Here is a 17,184-nt window from a genome sequence, read left to right on the forward strand (position 1 = left end):
TTCCAGATGGGGAAATTGGCTTAGAAAGCTGTAAGTCCACAGTTATATGGCAATGAAAGAAACCTAGAGAAAGTCACAAGCTGAAGCTAACAGTTTAGAGAGATTTTTGTTTGTTTGTTTGTTTGTTTGTTTTTCTCTCCATTAATGAAGTGCTATAACAAAGATGGAAAGGAGGTGATTTGAGAAATATTGAAGTCTGAGAAAGGAAAAGGACGCAAAGACCAGGTTACCAAAGAAACCAAGAGTTTAGGACAGGAATCATCAAACTAAAACCCACATGCCAAATCTGGCCCACTACCTGTTTGTGCAAACAAACTGTTATTGGAACATAATAATGCTCAATTTTTTTATATGCATTCTCTGTGATTGCCTTTAAGCTCTGCAAAAAAATTGCAAAGGAACTTCTCTGGTCCACAAAACCCAAACTCTTCACTATATGACTTTCCTCATCCCTTATCTAGAGCAACCCTGTCCAGTAGAAATTTCTATGATGATCAGAATGTTCTGTATCTATGCTGTTTAATAGGTAACCACTAGCTACACATGGCTAGCACAATTTAAATAATTAACAGTATATAAAATTTAAACCTCTGTTGCTCAGTCACACTACTCAACTTCCAAGGGCTCAATAGTCACATTTGACCAATATGACTGAGGATTGGAAATTTACATTTTATTTATTTTAATTAAACAATTTAAATAGCCATATGCTACTGCTGGCTTCTATATAGGACACGACAGTTGTAGAGAATTTCAAGGAAGTAGATTTGGTTCTCAGTTCAACACCAAAGAGAGATCAATTCAGGAAAAGACCTAAAAACAATTCTTCGAATTCAACAACAGATAGGTATTAATGACCTTTGGTGATGGCCTACAGAGTGGTGAAGACTGATGCCGTCTTGCTGAGAATAGAGGAGTATAATGAAAGTTTGAGTGTGCAGGGAAGAGAGTTCTGGCTTCTCTTCAGCTTGTGCAAATCTTTCACCTGGAATTTACTAAAAGAGAAGGATGACAAGCGAAAGTAGCTAAGGGATTAAAAATTAATAGAAGAAAAAAAATGCCAGTGGCCTAGGCAAGTAAGACAAGAACACAGAGGGCAAAGTACAGGTTCTGGTTTGGAAGTGCAAGTGCTGCTGAAAGAAGATGCATGGTTGGGGTGGGGGCAGAACATGAGCTGAGGCAAAAGACAAGTGCAAGCCTCATTTTAAAAGCCTGTGTTTCCTGTAAGAAACAGAAGGCCTAGAGAGGGCGCAGAGCAGGAAAATGACCTGCTCAGAAATGGATTTCTGGAGGAATCCCAGGAGAGCAGTGTGAATGTGAGACTTGAGAGAGAAAGCAGGAAATGGGATCCCTTATGATCTATTGGCCGGCCTAGGAAGCCAAGCTAAGGAAGAAAAACATGGAGAAAGGGGGACTAGAACACAAACAAATCAATAGGAATAAGAAGGAAGGGTAATAATCAAAGAAAATGGAAGTTCTTATGATCTGTGGATAACAAATTTAGGTTCCTTTTAAGGGAGATCTGGAACATGAATATAAAGAAACATTTTTGAAATAGCAGAAGAAGCTCATATTTTGTTACTCATTAGAAATGTTCCAGGTTCTGAGCTTGCTAATTCCTATATGTTATATCATTGAATCTACACAGAATCTTTTGAGAAAAACAATGCTGTCCTCATTTTACAGATGAGAAATGAAGTTCAGAGAAGTCAAATAATATGCCAGAATTATAAACAATAACAGTGTTTTCTAATTCCAAGGAGGATGTGATGGGTGTATTGCCAGTATTCAACCCCTGTGTGCCTTTCTGAGCAATCTCTGTGTCCTTCTAGAATCTCTGCTTCCTGTGGGCAGAGACCATACAATAACTCATTAATGGCACACAATAAATGCTCAATAATAATGTTCAACAATTATTTTTAAGTAAAAGTCCACACGTGTGAATGACTGGTAAATGAGGTAGTAGTCTTCTGACACATTAACACAAATAAGAAAAAGAGTCTCTGAGGCAATCTGTCCATGGACACGGCAAAAACAATGACTAGCTCAAAAGACTACTATTGCACACAAACAGAGAAGGCTTTAAGCACTTTTAAGAGGGCATCATGTTGCTTGATTCACACAGTGACACCCCATCTAAATTGCAGACACTTGGCTTTGGGCAGTGTCAAGTGACTGTTCCAGGAAACCCTCCAAATTGAGTAATTGCTTACTTAAAGCAGCATAATAACTGTATGTTAGTTTAACCACGAGGGACGTTGTTTTAGTAAAAGTATTTGGAAAGCACATCTCTTTGTAGGACAGACAATTATTTTAACAGAGAAAGTAATGCAAAGAAAGATTCTGTAGTCCTATGGATCCTTCCAGCATGGGTATGTATACTCAGAACACATCTACCAGCTCTAGCCACAGACTGCCCCACTCACATGAAAGGACAGACCAGACATCTGCACCTCAGCCAGGTCATCTCAGGTTAAAACTGAGAGCCTTGCCAAGGGTGAGAAATGCAGCCAGCAGGAAAAAAGAATAGAAAGAAAGGCTTTCAGGAAATCAATACCTGTTATTTGAACTGAATCCACTGTCAATGAAGAGAAAAGGCATGAATGGATATCTTAAAGATTCTCGGGTTATGAGTCATGCCTGACAATAAATTCAAAGAAGAACGTGAGGACACCATTTTACCTTGTTTTATTTGTGTTCCTGACAAAAAGGCAGGAAAAACAGAGAACTGAAGTAAAAGGAAATAGTATTTAGTTTACTACGAAAAGAAGGAAAAGATAGAATTAACTTAATTGAGTGCCAGAAGTAAGAGATAAGATCAAAACATAAGTTTATTAAAATTGAAAATAATGTTAAATAAACATAAATGTGTAGTACATTTTTTAAGGGAACACAAATTTCAGCATTCAACCTTTTCATAACACTTAATATACTCTTGGGAACCAAGGTCCCCATTACACAATGCAGAAATAAATCAGCCCACCTCATTCCACCATGTTTCCTACATCCATACCCCCTCTCCCTTCCCCTCTCTCCAATTACCCTAGCTACATGTATGATTGCACAAATGGTGTGACCCTACTTTGGGTACAACCAGAGAAGTCAAAAATTGTGCTACATTTGTGTACAATGAATCAAAGAACATTCTGCTGTCATGTATAATGAATTAGAATCATAAATAAATACTTTGAAAAAGAAAAGAAATAAATCAGCCCTGTGTAGATCAGTTCCTAGAAAACCAGACCTATGATCCAGGTTGTCTCCAGGTGCCTCAGCAAGTAGCACCAGAGAAACTCAGAATTATCCAGAGACCCAGGAGAGGCAAAAGGGAGAGTGTTCCCTCTAATGTGTACTACTATTACTTGAATATTCCTCTCAAATTTAATCCTAAATATGAAGAAAGAAACAGGAAAGGGGGCAGGAAGAAGAAGAAGAAGAAATGGCAGTGGCAACATGAGGTAGAGGAGGATGAACCCAACATCTTTACATGGTATTACCATATTCGAGTTAAGGAGAAATGGGAGGAAGAGAAGGGAGATAGAGATAAAAACTGAAATGAATGAGAATTTTAGTAGGACTGCACATTTTTTCCTTGTTTTATATTCCACCTTCATCCGAGCCATCCATTCCTTATTCTATAAGGTTATAACTCATGCAGAATGACACACTGCAATGTTCTGATGAAACTCTCCTCTCTACTGGAGACTCCCAGAAGACAGACACTACCTGCACTAACTCATTCTGCTCAACACTTACAGATGTCCACAGAGGGGTGCTGAATACATGCTCTTATTAAAGATGAGGAATACATTCAATCATTTTTGAATGTCCAAGCACTTTTTCTTTCCATCGAGCCTTATAAATTAGCCTGTGATTGTTTCTAGAAAGACTATGGACCTGGGAGAGATACACAGGGAGCATCAGTGTCTGTTATGTTTTATTACTTATAATAAAAAGATCTAGGCAAATGTGACAGAATGTTAAGATTTTATAAAACTCAATGTTGAGTGTCCTCTAAGTTGTTTCTATTGAATCTTTAAACTTTTTATAAGGAAAAAGATGGTGAGAATTTATTCACAAGATTTACTAAGTTTTTGGAGAACACTTTAATAATATATATCAAAATGTATATAATTACCTTTTGATACAGAAATCTTCTGAGAATTTAAAAGGAAAAAGTCAAGAAAGAAATACATGAATGTACCACATACATATACACTCACAGAGACACACACAGATAAAGAGGGTTTCCTTTGAGATGTCATGTCCAAAGATGAAGCATATCTTCCTGTCCACAATAGCAAATAAAGAGAAACCATCTCAATGTCAAGACAAAGAGGCTGTGAAATAATTCACCCAGTATGCTAAAATATTATGTATTAAAAATCAAGGCATAGACAAATGGAAACTTGCAACTTAGTACAAGTAGAAAAATGAGCTATCAAGTAATATGAACAGTATAATCCAGTTTTCGGTGAGAACAAAAGGAGAGACCTAGACTATCCAACAGAATGGCAAACAGATGTAGATAGTAGATAGAAAAATTTTTAAATGTAAATAGGAAAAGCTGAACTAGGTCTATAAAATTGAGTTAACTGTATCAACCCAATATTAATTTGGGTTTTGATAATATGCTATGGTTATGTAAAAAGTTACCACTGGGGGAAGCTAAGTGATAGATACAAGTGACTGTTCTGTATTTTTTTAATAACTCTTTTGAGTTGATAATTATTTCAAAATAAAAAGTTAAGAAGTAAAAAAGATTGAATGGAACTATAATATACCAAGAGATATACTACAATCCTGTTTTAGATATTAAAGCACAGCTGATTTTTCACTTTTTTTTCTTTCTTGAATTTATCTGTTAAAACTTAAAACTGTACTAATTTTATAGCTGAAAAAAGAGGTATAAACCAAAATTTCAATCAGGATTATTTCTGCATAAAGAAATGCCAGAACAAATAAATTCAAACCTACATGTTACAACCTAGGCCTTGTATCTATAAAAATTCTCCTCTCAGGGCTGGGGTTGTGGCTCAGCAGTACAGCACTTGCCTCACACGTGTGAGGCACTGGGTTTGAACCTCAGCACCACATGAAAAATAAATAAACAAAATAAAGGTATTGTGTCCATCTACAACTTAAAAAAGAATCCTCCTCTTTGAAAATTAAAATATATAACATCTTTTCTATTTTCCTATCTGCCCCTCCACCTCTCACCAAAATAACCTCACACACACAGACACAGACATAACATAGATACATTTACAAAGATAAATCACACTACACTAACCACTTGAACAAAATATTATGTCAAATAGATATAATTTGCTGGGTTTTTTTCCCAACCTGATCCTCAAAATTATCAGAGAACACTATCACAAGCTACCTCTTTGGTAATTCCCCCATTGGCTACACACTACATTCACAGATGAAACATTTTCCATTAACACATGGACAATCTGAAACGTGAATACAGTGGAGTCCACTTAATTATCCAAGAGCTCATTATCTGGCTGGTGCTAACCAAGCCCATTATTTCCCCTTTAGTCTCTTTTTTGCTACTTGTCTTTTCTTCACCTTCCTGCTTGTTAGCACTTCCACCTAAAAAATGAGAGGCTCCACAGAGGGATAAAATTCAAATTAGTTTATTTTTTTTTTTTTATCTATTAAAGGATTCATTAGTTGGAAAATGGCCACTGTTCACCAGAATAGAAGCCGTGTGTTCTTGTTATTCACACTTCAACAGTGAAAGGTAATTCAGAGTAGAGTTGATTATAAAACAAAACAGACTTTGTTACCCATATTTTTACAAACTAATTAGACAGTTCTATCTCCTGTGACTGCTCTTATTAAACCGGGAAATGAAAGCTATCTTATTATACAATTAAACAAGAGACATTGTTTTTCAAAATTATACTCTATCTGGACTTGCCCAGCTCACAGAGAGCATTCAACAAATGTTTGATAAATGAACAAGACCAAGAAGGAAGGAGTATGAATGAAGGAAACAAACAAGTTAATAAATGAGTAAGTTCTCCAGCCACAGGGCAAAAACCACTTTCATAAATACAACAAGCTAACAAGCACATATGGGCAGGTGTACCTGGCTTGTTTTGAAAGTTGTAAACTAGTATAGTAAATATAAAATAGGATTAATTACAGAGAAAATATGACATAATGAGAACCCAATACACTCCAGAGTCTAACGTGTCTGGTTTTTCATCCTAGGTCTGCATTTGCATACTAAGTGAACATTATTAAGTTACTTAATCTTCCCTAAATTTTTCTTTAAGAACATATATTCTCAGGAAGTTAAAGAACTACAGAAAGAGATATTATTGTTGTTCTGATTAGCAAAACAGTGTAGTTTGTATCCTATAAAACTTTAACACACACATACAAACATCCATAAACACTCACAGAAATTCACACATATATAATAAAATCATCCTTTAGAATTTAAGATATTTTGATTGAAGAACACTAATATTTCCAGCAAAAATGACCTTTAAAATAATTATATATTTAATGAGAAATGTAAAATCTTATTAGTTATTTTTATCAATTATAAAATTAAAAATTAATCCTTTTATAAATGAAGTAAAGCAAATTTAAACCTTATCAGATTAGAACTAAAAAGTCTTTAACTATAGATCAGATTTCAAACATCTCTTGAAATATTCAGGTAAAATAATGAGATGTTTATAGTGGATATAGTATATATTATGTTTATTATATTGTAATAAAAATTATAAAAATCAGTCTCACATCTTTATAAAATGTAAGCATTGAACAGATTAAGGTAATTTTTATTTCAAGTAACATAAATATTAAGATTTTATCAGAATTTTTGGGAAAAATGTAAATGTGTTCTAAGAGGAAATAATGATTTTATTTTTACATTATCTAATTGTTATCAATTTTAAATGATATGACAGAACAAATCAATTCAAACCTATATGCTATAATAGGTTTGAATTGATTTGTTCTGGCAATATGTAATTTTTGTTTAGTGAATCCACAAAGCAATGATAATATGATAACATAACATTAATCCAACTCTTAAATCTGAAATGCTTGAAGTCTAATGTGCCAGGAGACACTTTTCCTGTTTATAACCCACATTCACATCGGTACTCAATCTATAGCACACAAGAGAGGCGTTTCCCTCCCTACAGTGGGGAATCTTTGTCCCAGTAGATAGAAACTCATGTCAATTGTAAAATACCCTTTACTACAGCTTCGATCCATGAAGACAACAGAATTTTTAAACTGCTCAGATGCCTTGATTCATATAGATCATTTAGGGATCTGGTTGGATAGATACTTTAGGTACTATCAAAATGCAATTTATACAGAATCCAGACATATAATTTGGATTAACAAGTTTAACATGCATGTGGTGATGATTTAAAACAGTTTAACTAGTATGTACAAGCCCCACTCATTCTGCTGCAGAGACAACAAAGGTAATTTAGACCTGATCCCTACTGTCCTATTTCCAGATGGTGATTTATTAAATCACTAGTAAAAGATAAGTTAAGTATCCATGGAATGTGAGCTTAGGTGGTGGAAGTGGAGACAACCTGGAAATGTGAGCATTTTTTGCCAAACTAGCTTAACGGGAATCAAGACTGATTTGTCTTTTAGAAAAGAACCTTGTAAGATTTTAGGGTAAAATTCTTAGAGACACTGGAAGGATATAAATTTGAGAAAACAGGTGCAAGTAGGCTCTGAGATAACAATGAAGACTTATTTTCCTCTAAAATGAGGGGAAAATGGAAGACACATAACAACAGAGCACAAATGAGAAGGAAAGTCAAAATCCTTGATTATAATTTTTAGAATTCTCTATCAGCCTCATTGTCTTTTCTTTCACTCTCCAGGTCCTGTGATCTAAACAATTATATGCCAGCCAGACAGAAGTTAGAGAATGCAGTTACAACCCATTGTAGAAATTGAATGCTACAGTAAGACTCAACTGGATTATCATTTTCTTGATTGTAAACATATAACCAATCTTACCATTTTACTCAGAGTTTAGAGGAAAGAAAAAAATCATATATTTATAATTAGATTAATTAACTAGGTTGTTTAGCACCACGTTCTCATAAAAGTAACATGCATGCTGTGAATAACAGGGTCATTATAGATTTTTTCCTTAAGTCAGAAAACTAACAGAACATTTCTAAGAAGGAGGTTGATACTGCTTTCTACTGTTTGAAAATAGTAGTTGTCAACCAATTTGAAGCAACTTTCCCCCCACCTTTGTGTATGTTATACGCAATAATACAAAGAGTTTATGTTTTTGAAATGAATCTATTATTCCATGTCTAATATAGTCACCAAGTATTTCTAAGATGTAAATCCAGATTTTTAAGCTCTTTTAATGTAAATATTCTTTGTTTTTTTTTTAAGGCAAACTACTTTTAACAGTTTCAATGAAAAGGGATTAAGAAACGAAAGAAATATTAAAGTTTATTGAGACTAATATTATAGAAACAATATAATGTACTCAGAGCACAGATGGTAAATTCAGACTAATTGGTTCAATCTGTAGATCTACTGTTTATTTACTAGTTTTGTAAATTTAGGCAAGTTGCTTAAGATCTCAGTTCCACCATTTCCACACTCATTCAAGAGAATAAAAGTTGATCCTACTTCACAAGGTTATTGTATAGATTAAACAAATTAAAGCATTTGATATTGTGCCTGGCTCCTAGCATAGAGAGATTAAGGGTTAACTGTTCTTATTTCTTGCCTGACATATTCTGTATACATTAACATTCTCAGTCATTACAACAGAACTACAAAGTTATTATTATCCCCTCCCCCGTGCTATCAATAGGGTAGGTTGGATTATGCTATAGTAACAACTGCAAAATTGCAGTACTTGCAAAAACAAACACTCATTTTCACTCCCAATACATTGTCATCTATGCATTTTCATTCAGCCGTCCAAACTGCTTCTATTCTACCTGTGTTTTACAATGCCCTTTCCAGAGGAACTCTGACAACTAAGCGCTTCACACTGAAGTGACAAGGTTCATTCCTATTGTTGCATTAGCCAAAGCTCCTTAAAAACCATGTGTATGTAAGGAAGGCCAGTCCTGTGCTCTCTGGAGAACAGATGATGGTGGAAGACCCCAAAGAACCGGAACACTCAGCTAAGTCTGCATTTTTCATTGCCCTGCTTTACAATTATGTGGGGGCAAGGTATTGTTGAAAGAATGGAGCTGAGATTTTAAGCCAGATATCCATTTGTTTTTTCCACTAATTCTTCATTCTCTTTCTCCTACCTACCCATGTTAGGGTATCAGATAAATTCCCATTGGCAACAATGGCAAACTTCAGAGGAGGGTAGAGTTAGGAGGAAGGCACAGTCAGGGCATTTGTGGTTTCGAATACTGTTTAATTCAATTGAAAATCAATGAAAGTCTATAAAAATAAGAATAAGAGTCTGGAGAGAAAATAAAGTGAGATCAGAGAAAAAGTAGACTTAGTTCTTAAGTGTCCATGCATGTATTACCATAAAGTTCTTTAGCAAATGCTCAATAATACTGATTTTCTGTCCCTCGATGATGAAAAATTTTACCATTTTATCTTACTAAATTTTTTTAAATTGCTATATCGATCAGACTTCCAAGAGAAACCAAGAGCTCTTTTTTTTTTCCTCTTCTCAATTTTCTTCTTTAATCTTCCAAAATTTCTTTTACCGCACTGACACATGCATTTAGAAGAAACATCTTGAAAGATTTACAAGGGGAGTGTGACTATTCTAACATAAAAACCTAAGGAGAAGGTACTCCTGTTGTCTGAAATTAGTTCTTAAGTCAAAGACCTGAGGATTTTAGTTGCCTTTTTTTCCCCTCTTACTTAGGTTTATTCATGTTTTAAAGTAGCAATCTTTGCTATTTATCTGAAAGTCATATAACTAAAATTTATCCCTCTCAAACTTAATATTTGAAAGAGCTTCTGTTTTCAGCCACTATTATAAACTGGACTCTTTCAAACTAAAAATTCTTAAACTTTCTTTTTCCTAGACACTATAAGAACAGTAACTTCTCCATTTTAAGCACAGTCTCTTAGTTCATAGGGTCAAAATGTCAGCAAAAGCAAATACACTGAATACCTTTAATATAATAATTTCTCCTGCCACGTAATTCCACATTTACACAGACTTCTTAAAACTATAATTTAGTGAGATTATTACATTTATATATATTATTGCAAAGATTTCTTAGCCTCCCCCCACATTTCACCTACAAATGCCACACTACAATGGAAAGCAATGATCTCTTTCATAGAGTTGCTACTTATTGCTTTTGGAAGTACAGGGAAAAAAAATTTTAAGAGACAAATAACTTCAACCAGTGGATTTCTTTTCTCAACTAACAATGTATGGCATGAACAAAGGAAAAGTACGCTGCCTTGCAGGAGGCACTAAGAGTTAGGATTTTCCCCCAACACCTGGGAGTTGATCGGTCACAGCTGATTGAATTTCCATTGTTCATTGATTGTGCCATTTGCCAGGCAATCCATCCCTGCTTATGTAATTGCAGCATTCCTGTAGTTCACTCTGTTCCGTCCTAAAGGCTCAGCAGCATGACAGGTTGAGAAAATTAGATGCGGCCCACACCAAGATGCTGACCTTCAGAATATAAAATAAGGCCCATCTTTTTAAATCAGTCTTTCTTGATGAGGTTATTTGAGGGACATTATTTCTAGCAGGTGATTTTTCTTGCTAACCATGTACCTTCTTAAAGCATTTTTATATTTACAAGAAGTGATTGTTTGAAAATTTAAATATACCTGTACTGTGTACAATGTTATGAATAAATTCATTTAATTTATAGTGTGTCAAAAGGAGACAAATGTTTCATCTTTAGATAACACTCTCACTTCAATCTAGAATTAAACATAATTTTTTAAAAAGTGAATATATTCTTTTCTTGAACCATGCTGAGAGTCATTATAAAGTGTTATCACTGCAGAAATGATAACAATGTGAAGTATGTCTATATTAGATTTAGTCATTTCACAATGTGTACATACTTTAAAACATTAAGTAGCACATGACAAATACCTATCATGTCATCAGTTTTTAAAGAGAAAAAAGACAAAATCTGATAACTATGAAGAAATTTCACATAATCTTACTAAAAAGAGAGTTAAAAAATCAAAAAGACTGAATTTCCCAACCAGTTTAACATGGCTGAGCACTTGTTTGACAAAGAACTGAAGTTCAGGTTTTACATAAAATCCACATTTATATTTTTCTTTTCCTTTAAAACAATCTCAAACTCACAGAAAAGCTGCAAGTACAAGAAAACTTTGCTCCATCTAAACTACTTACTGAAATTTGCCCAATAACCCCAGAATAATTTAGTTCATAATTGCTACGAATAAGGACATTCGTCTAGAGAACTACAATATAATCATCAAATTCAGGAAATTAACATTGACACATAACCACCATCTAATCCTCAAACCCCATTCAAGTTCTTTAATTGTTCCAAAAATGTCAATTACAGCAGAAAATATCCAATTCAGAATTACCTCTTGCCTGTAGTTCTGGTCTATTTAGTCTCCTTTAATACAGAACAATTCTTCAGTCCAAAGTCTACTTTAAAAATAATTCAAGATTTGGCACTGGGCTTCTGAAACAGTTGGGTATTTGTAGGGAAAGATTCTGGGCATAGAGCCAGAATCCTGGGGTTATTATTACTGACCCAGCTCTGCCCTCTGCTATCTAGCTGTGTGGCCTCATATGTAGACTGGCTTTAGTCCTCTCACATGTAGAAAGGCCATGATGACCCTAACTGTGCAGTCTGAGGGAATGGAATAATGAATATGCATGAGAAACTCTGGTCAAGGCTCAGAGATTGTTCAACAAAAGTCAATTCTCTCATCCCTTTCAACAGTTTCCTTATCTTCCCTGTCAGATGCAAAGTCAAATGTTTAGATAGTTGGCTCACTAGAACCAGTGCGGGATATGACAAGAATATATGCATCTGCTCAGCAGCTCTTTATTCCATCTTTTAGATGTTTCTATCCTGTTTCTTCCATGAACTTTTAGTACATAAAAAAAAGAACAACAAAAAGAAACCAAAAAGGTCAACTTGCAAGGACAGGGAGTCCTATGAAGCAATAGGTTTCAAAATAAACAAAATTCCCTTCATTCCTACTTCATAGACTTTGCTTCTGCCTTTCAACATAAGTTACTCCTGGAACAGGAGGAAGAGAAAGCATGGAGGGAGAAGAAACTCTTTTATTTGACCCAAGTACTTCTGCATGTTGTAGATGGTCTCGCCTTCCTGCCTCTGTCAAATAAATCCATAAAATGCTTTTGCCTACCACTAGGCCATCTGTCATGCACTATTCTGGCTTTGGCCCTCATTGCTCCACTGACATCACCTTATTAAAAATCACCAAGGATCTCTGAGTCACAGAGGTTTCTTTTACAGAGATAGAATTTCTTTCAATCCTAGATAGCCTCAGAACATCTCTAGAGCCCTTACCACTATCGACTTTCCCAGTTTGTATCTCTTCTCTCTTTTATACTCCATGACACTAAAATATCCTGTCCCTCTCCTACTTCTTTGAATGAGTCGCATCCATTCCCATGACTCTCTTTTTCTTGTACTATAGTGGCACCTTCTTCTTCATAGAAAAGTCTTAACTGGGCTTCTCCAGAAATCTTCACCATGGCTGATTTTAGGACTGTCAGAAAAAGTGTCTCTACAAAAGAGTTCAACGGAGATAATTTCCTATTTTCCTGTTGCCCTGTTTTACTTGGCCACTGGTCGGGAAGAAGTCAGCATTCCAGGTCCTGGACACCCCTGACTAGTTCTTCACAAACATGTATCTAGTATAATAGTTTGTAGAAATGTGTAAACAGGGCCTTTGGCCTTGAGCTGGGGCTTCACAGAGATGTCTACATTTCTAAGATAAGAGAAGTTACCAATTGGGCTCCGTGGTAACAGCTGGCAGGGGGAAGGAAGAAAGGGGAGAAAAAGCTCTCCCATTCTCAGGTGCTGTCCTTGAAGGGTCAGCTTGCCCAGAACAGTGAAAGTTTTTATGTAAACTTCTACAGACTGTGAACTTCTCATCCCCTCCCCTTACATGCTGGGTATAAAATTCTGAAACTACCTGAACTTGGGGTTCAGGGGACTGATTGATAACAGCAGAAGCTATGCCCTCTGAACCGATCTCTCTTATCTCCCTTTCCCCCAAGAAATCTTGAAATCTGAGGTAAAACTTAGTCTCAGATACTAGGTTTATTCCATTATCCTTTTAACAAAGAGCCACCATGGATCATCACTGCCTTAGTAGGCACTGCAAATAAAAATGCTCACAATGGCCAAAGTTAATGATCAGAACTGGCAGGAAATAATGTAATGGTGGTAGGGACAGTTATCAATAAGCACATGCACCATTCAAAAGGGGCAGCAGATGCTCAGTTCTAGCCAAATGCTGCCATGCAGGAATAACTTCCTATTGCTGACCTATAGGTTCTTCCACACATGCATGTGTTTCAAGAGAAACTCAAAAGCTTTTTTGTTACTCAAAAACTGTAACAAAAAGTTGCTACAGGAAAAAAAAATGGATTTCCCATGAACTAGATTAATATTTAAATACTGCCAATTAATTTTAAAACATGAAACAGCATCTGGGTCAAAGTCTATCTGTAGGTTTTCTAATCCCTTGCAGCTTGTGAAGTCAATGTAAATGCTCCCACTCCAAGCCCTCTCACCCATCCTACAACTGTCTTCTGAAATCCAGAAGCAAAAAGTACAGAAAACACACTGCAAACGAAATGGTCTACTATAATTATCTTTCAACAACACTCAGTTCTTTCTGAACTACACTTTAGTTGTGTTACTCCCCACAAACACCTTTCTCCCTTTCTATATGCTATCTCAATGTCGAGTTCAAATGCTACCATTTCCCTAAACAACTTCTTGAACCAAACTAGCTGAAGGGAATATCTCTTCCATATTCTACATAAATTTACACTCAGTACAATGTGTCAGGCACAGTCCCAGACATTTTCTAAGTTCCTATTTGATCATTAGAAATTGAAGCTATCAATATTCTAATCTTACCAATGAGATCATGGAAGCTTTCTCAAAGTAAGTGGCAAAGTTTGGGTTAAATTCAAGCCTGTATGGTTCCAGTGCAGAAGGAAGAATGGGGAATTCTTGTGCTGGACACCTATCATGTGACAAGTGATAATATGCTAGGAAAAAAAAATCCTTAATAAGAATGACAACACCATTCTGGGGATGGAACTCAGAGGTGCTCTACCATGAGTTTCATCCTCAGTTCTTTTTATTTTTTATATTTTGAGACAGGGTCTCCCTAAGTTGCTGAGGCTAACCTCAAACTTATGGTCCTTCTGCCTCAGCCTGCTGAGTCACTGGGATTACAGGCATGTGCCACCACATCCAGCTGCCAAACAAAATTATTAGTAAGAATAAATAACACTGTTGAAATAAATTCAGATTTAATGTTTTATTATAATCCACTTTGATCTTCTGCATTGCTGTGAGATAGGTGAGGTTGCATGATTCCAAAACTGCACTGATAAATAATGTGGATCCAGTATTATCAAATGTCAGTGATCTGCAATACACTAATTAAAAAAAAAAAACTTAAAAGACTCCTTTACAAAAATTCTCATTGCAGACAATATTTTATAAACATAAGTTTTAGAAAATTTTAAAGCAAAATTTTAAGAAGAAAAAACTAAAGTTTTTAGAAAGGAAATCTCCAGGTCTTCAATGTCTATTTGCTAGACTACCACTTTCTCTACATTTTCCTGGTCTTTGCTGACTCCCACTAACCTTGAAATCACTCAAATCCATCTTTCCTCCATGACTTTTGCTCCTGTCTTAGATTTGGTCTCATGGGTTTTAACTTAAGACTATCCCACTGCCTTCTTTACTGAATCTCTGCACATTGGTTTTATGGTAAAAACAGCCACATAAAATAAATAATTACAGTATCATACTTTATGACAGACACAAATGTACTGAGTCTTGAGAACAAAGTGAGGAAGCCACACACTTGGATATGAGGAACACCAGGAGAGCTTCCTGCTCCTAAAATGATTGTGGTGTGAGAATACAAAGAGAGCTATTCTTCCTCTAATATTTATAGGGTGGACTAAATGAGACAAGGTCTTAATCTTTTATTCAGTTAATCCTCAAGCTAGCCATTTGCATTCGAGGAAACTGAGGCACAGAGAGATTGAATAACTTGCCTGTAAACACAGTAACCATGAGAGGCAGACCTCAGATAGTCTGGCCATGAGTCCATGTTCTTAATTTTCATGGCTCCCAGAAAGCAAGGGCTGGTTTCCTCACTGTTGTATACTTAGTGCCTGGTTTACAGTCTGGGTACATGGAATAGGATCAATCAAATACTACCGTAAAAAGAAAAATGGAAACAGAAGGGGAAGGTGTTGAAATTGTAAAGGGAACATCATGTAAACATTCCCCAAACAAACAAGAGAGGACAAGACCTGATGAGGACACAGAACAGGCTCTTGGTGACTCAATTCCAGATTCCCTAATCTGACTACTCTTCAAAGGAAAACTTGATATTGTCATTTCCCCAACCTCACTGTTGAGCAATGTCTTTCAAATGACTGCATAATAATCTCTCTTCCTAATGGACAGCAGGTGAGAGCGACTACATTTTTCCTGGCCTAGGCACATAGAAGTCACACTGAATTCTCAGAGACTCAATATCCAAGCAAGTTTGGCATCTAGCCTACAATGTCTACAATGTATCTTGTTTATTGTAATATAAAAATAATGTTTATAACTACTTAATAATTACAACTCTAGGAAGAAAACTTCATTCCTACCGTGACTTCTAACAACACCTGTCCTACATCTGCTTTCTTTCTGTGCACCCCTTGCTGCAGCTCCTTATGGCTTTGTCCCAGATATTTGGCACATCACATAAATCCCTTTCCACTCCAGACCCTGACTCTTTAGCCCCTTCTCCCAGTTTTCCAACCAACACAATCATTTGCAACAACAATGTTGCAGGCCACATTTCATGGATGTGAATAATTTCACTTGTCAACTTTGAGAAGACATAGACATCCTTCCAAACCCTACACAGCTGTGATTTTTATTGAAGTCCTTACCCCACTCTATTCCTTTCCACAGTATGGGCATACTTGGTAATACTTCCATAGTTTGGTTTACATAGTGTCTCTCTAGTTTGTGCTGTCCCTGGAGATAGCCCTTTGTTTTAATCACCTCAACATCCTGAGTGTCACAAAGAGCCCTGCCATAGAGGTAAATCTGCCATTTATGGGAAACTCAGTTGACATTAGATAATTGAGTACCTCCAGAAAAGGCAGGATAGCTAACTATGAGACTGAGATTAAACACAAATGGAAGGTCTGAGTTCATCTCAAATTTCGATTTTCTTTCCGGGATAGAACTCCAGAGTTCAAGTCTCAGGGACATAGAACTTTGGGCGCCCAAGAAGTTAGGAGACTTGGAATTGGCCAAGAAGTCACTCACCAACTGGTGGAAGGCGTGTATCTGTTCTCTAGCGTTTTGGTCCAGGGTTTGTACCAGCTGATCTGCTCAGCGGCTTTGCCCCAGAACCTCTCCGGGTCGGCCACCGAAGCAGCGAAGTGGGTCTTGTACTCGCCACTGCTGGAGGACAGCGCCCGACAGCCCAGGCCCCGCGCGCCGGGGGCCACCAAAGCCCTCCGGGCCGCACCGGTTCCTCGGGCAGAAGAGGACCCTGGCAGGGTCCCCCCGAGTCCCCCGGCGCCCGTGACTTTGCGACATTGCAGCCAAGAAGGCTTCATCACCCCCCAGGCAGCCCCCACCCCCGCAGGCTGTGCTGCCCGCGGTCCCTAGTGCTCCCGTTGGACAACGACTCGGCCGCTAGCGACCGCCCGCGATCCGAAGGGAGCCCGAGGGAGGCGGGGGAAATTCTGAGGTCAGCCCAGAGCCCAGAAGTTTGGAAGTCACACTAGAGTCGCCGGGAAAAACCGACCTGGAGCCACCGAGAAAGCAACAGGCTGGAGTGGGGACCCAGCGGGGGTGGGGGGTGGGAGGGTTGTCACTGCGTCTCCGCAGGAGGTGAGCTGCGCCTCCGTAGGAGATCCAGCCCCCACCTGCATTTCCAGCTCCGTGACTT

General features: G+C 37.0%; 1 protein-coding gene across 1 annotated transcript in view; it reads right to left on the bottom strand.

Moving 5' to 3' along the window:
• Window positions 1-16,982, bottom strand: part of Acss3 (acyl-CoA synthetase short chain family member 3) — a 159,110-nt gene extending 142,128 nt beyond the window's left edge. Inside the window, exon 1 of the mRNA XM_005337999.5 lies at window positions 16,554-16,982. Within this exon, the coding sequence (XP_005338056.2) occupies window positions 16,554-16,849 (296 nt within the window). The 5' untranslated portion in view covers window positions 16,850-16,982. The remainder of the gene's footprint in view (window positions 1-16,553) is intronic.
• Between the last annotated feature and the right edge of the window lie 202 nt (window positions 16,983-17,184).

The sequence above is a fragment of the Ictidomys tridecemlineatus genome, chromosome 6 (genome assembly GCF_052094955.1).
Source record: "Ictidomys tridecemlineatus isolate mIctTri1 chromosome 6, mIctTri1.hap1, whole genome shotgun sequence".
NCBI lineage: Eukaryota > Metazoa > Chordata > Mammalia > Rodentia > Sciuridae > Ictidomys > Ictidomys tridecemlineatus.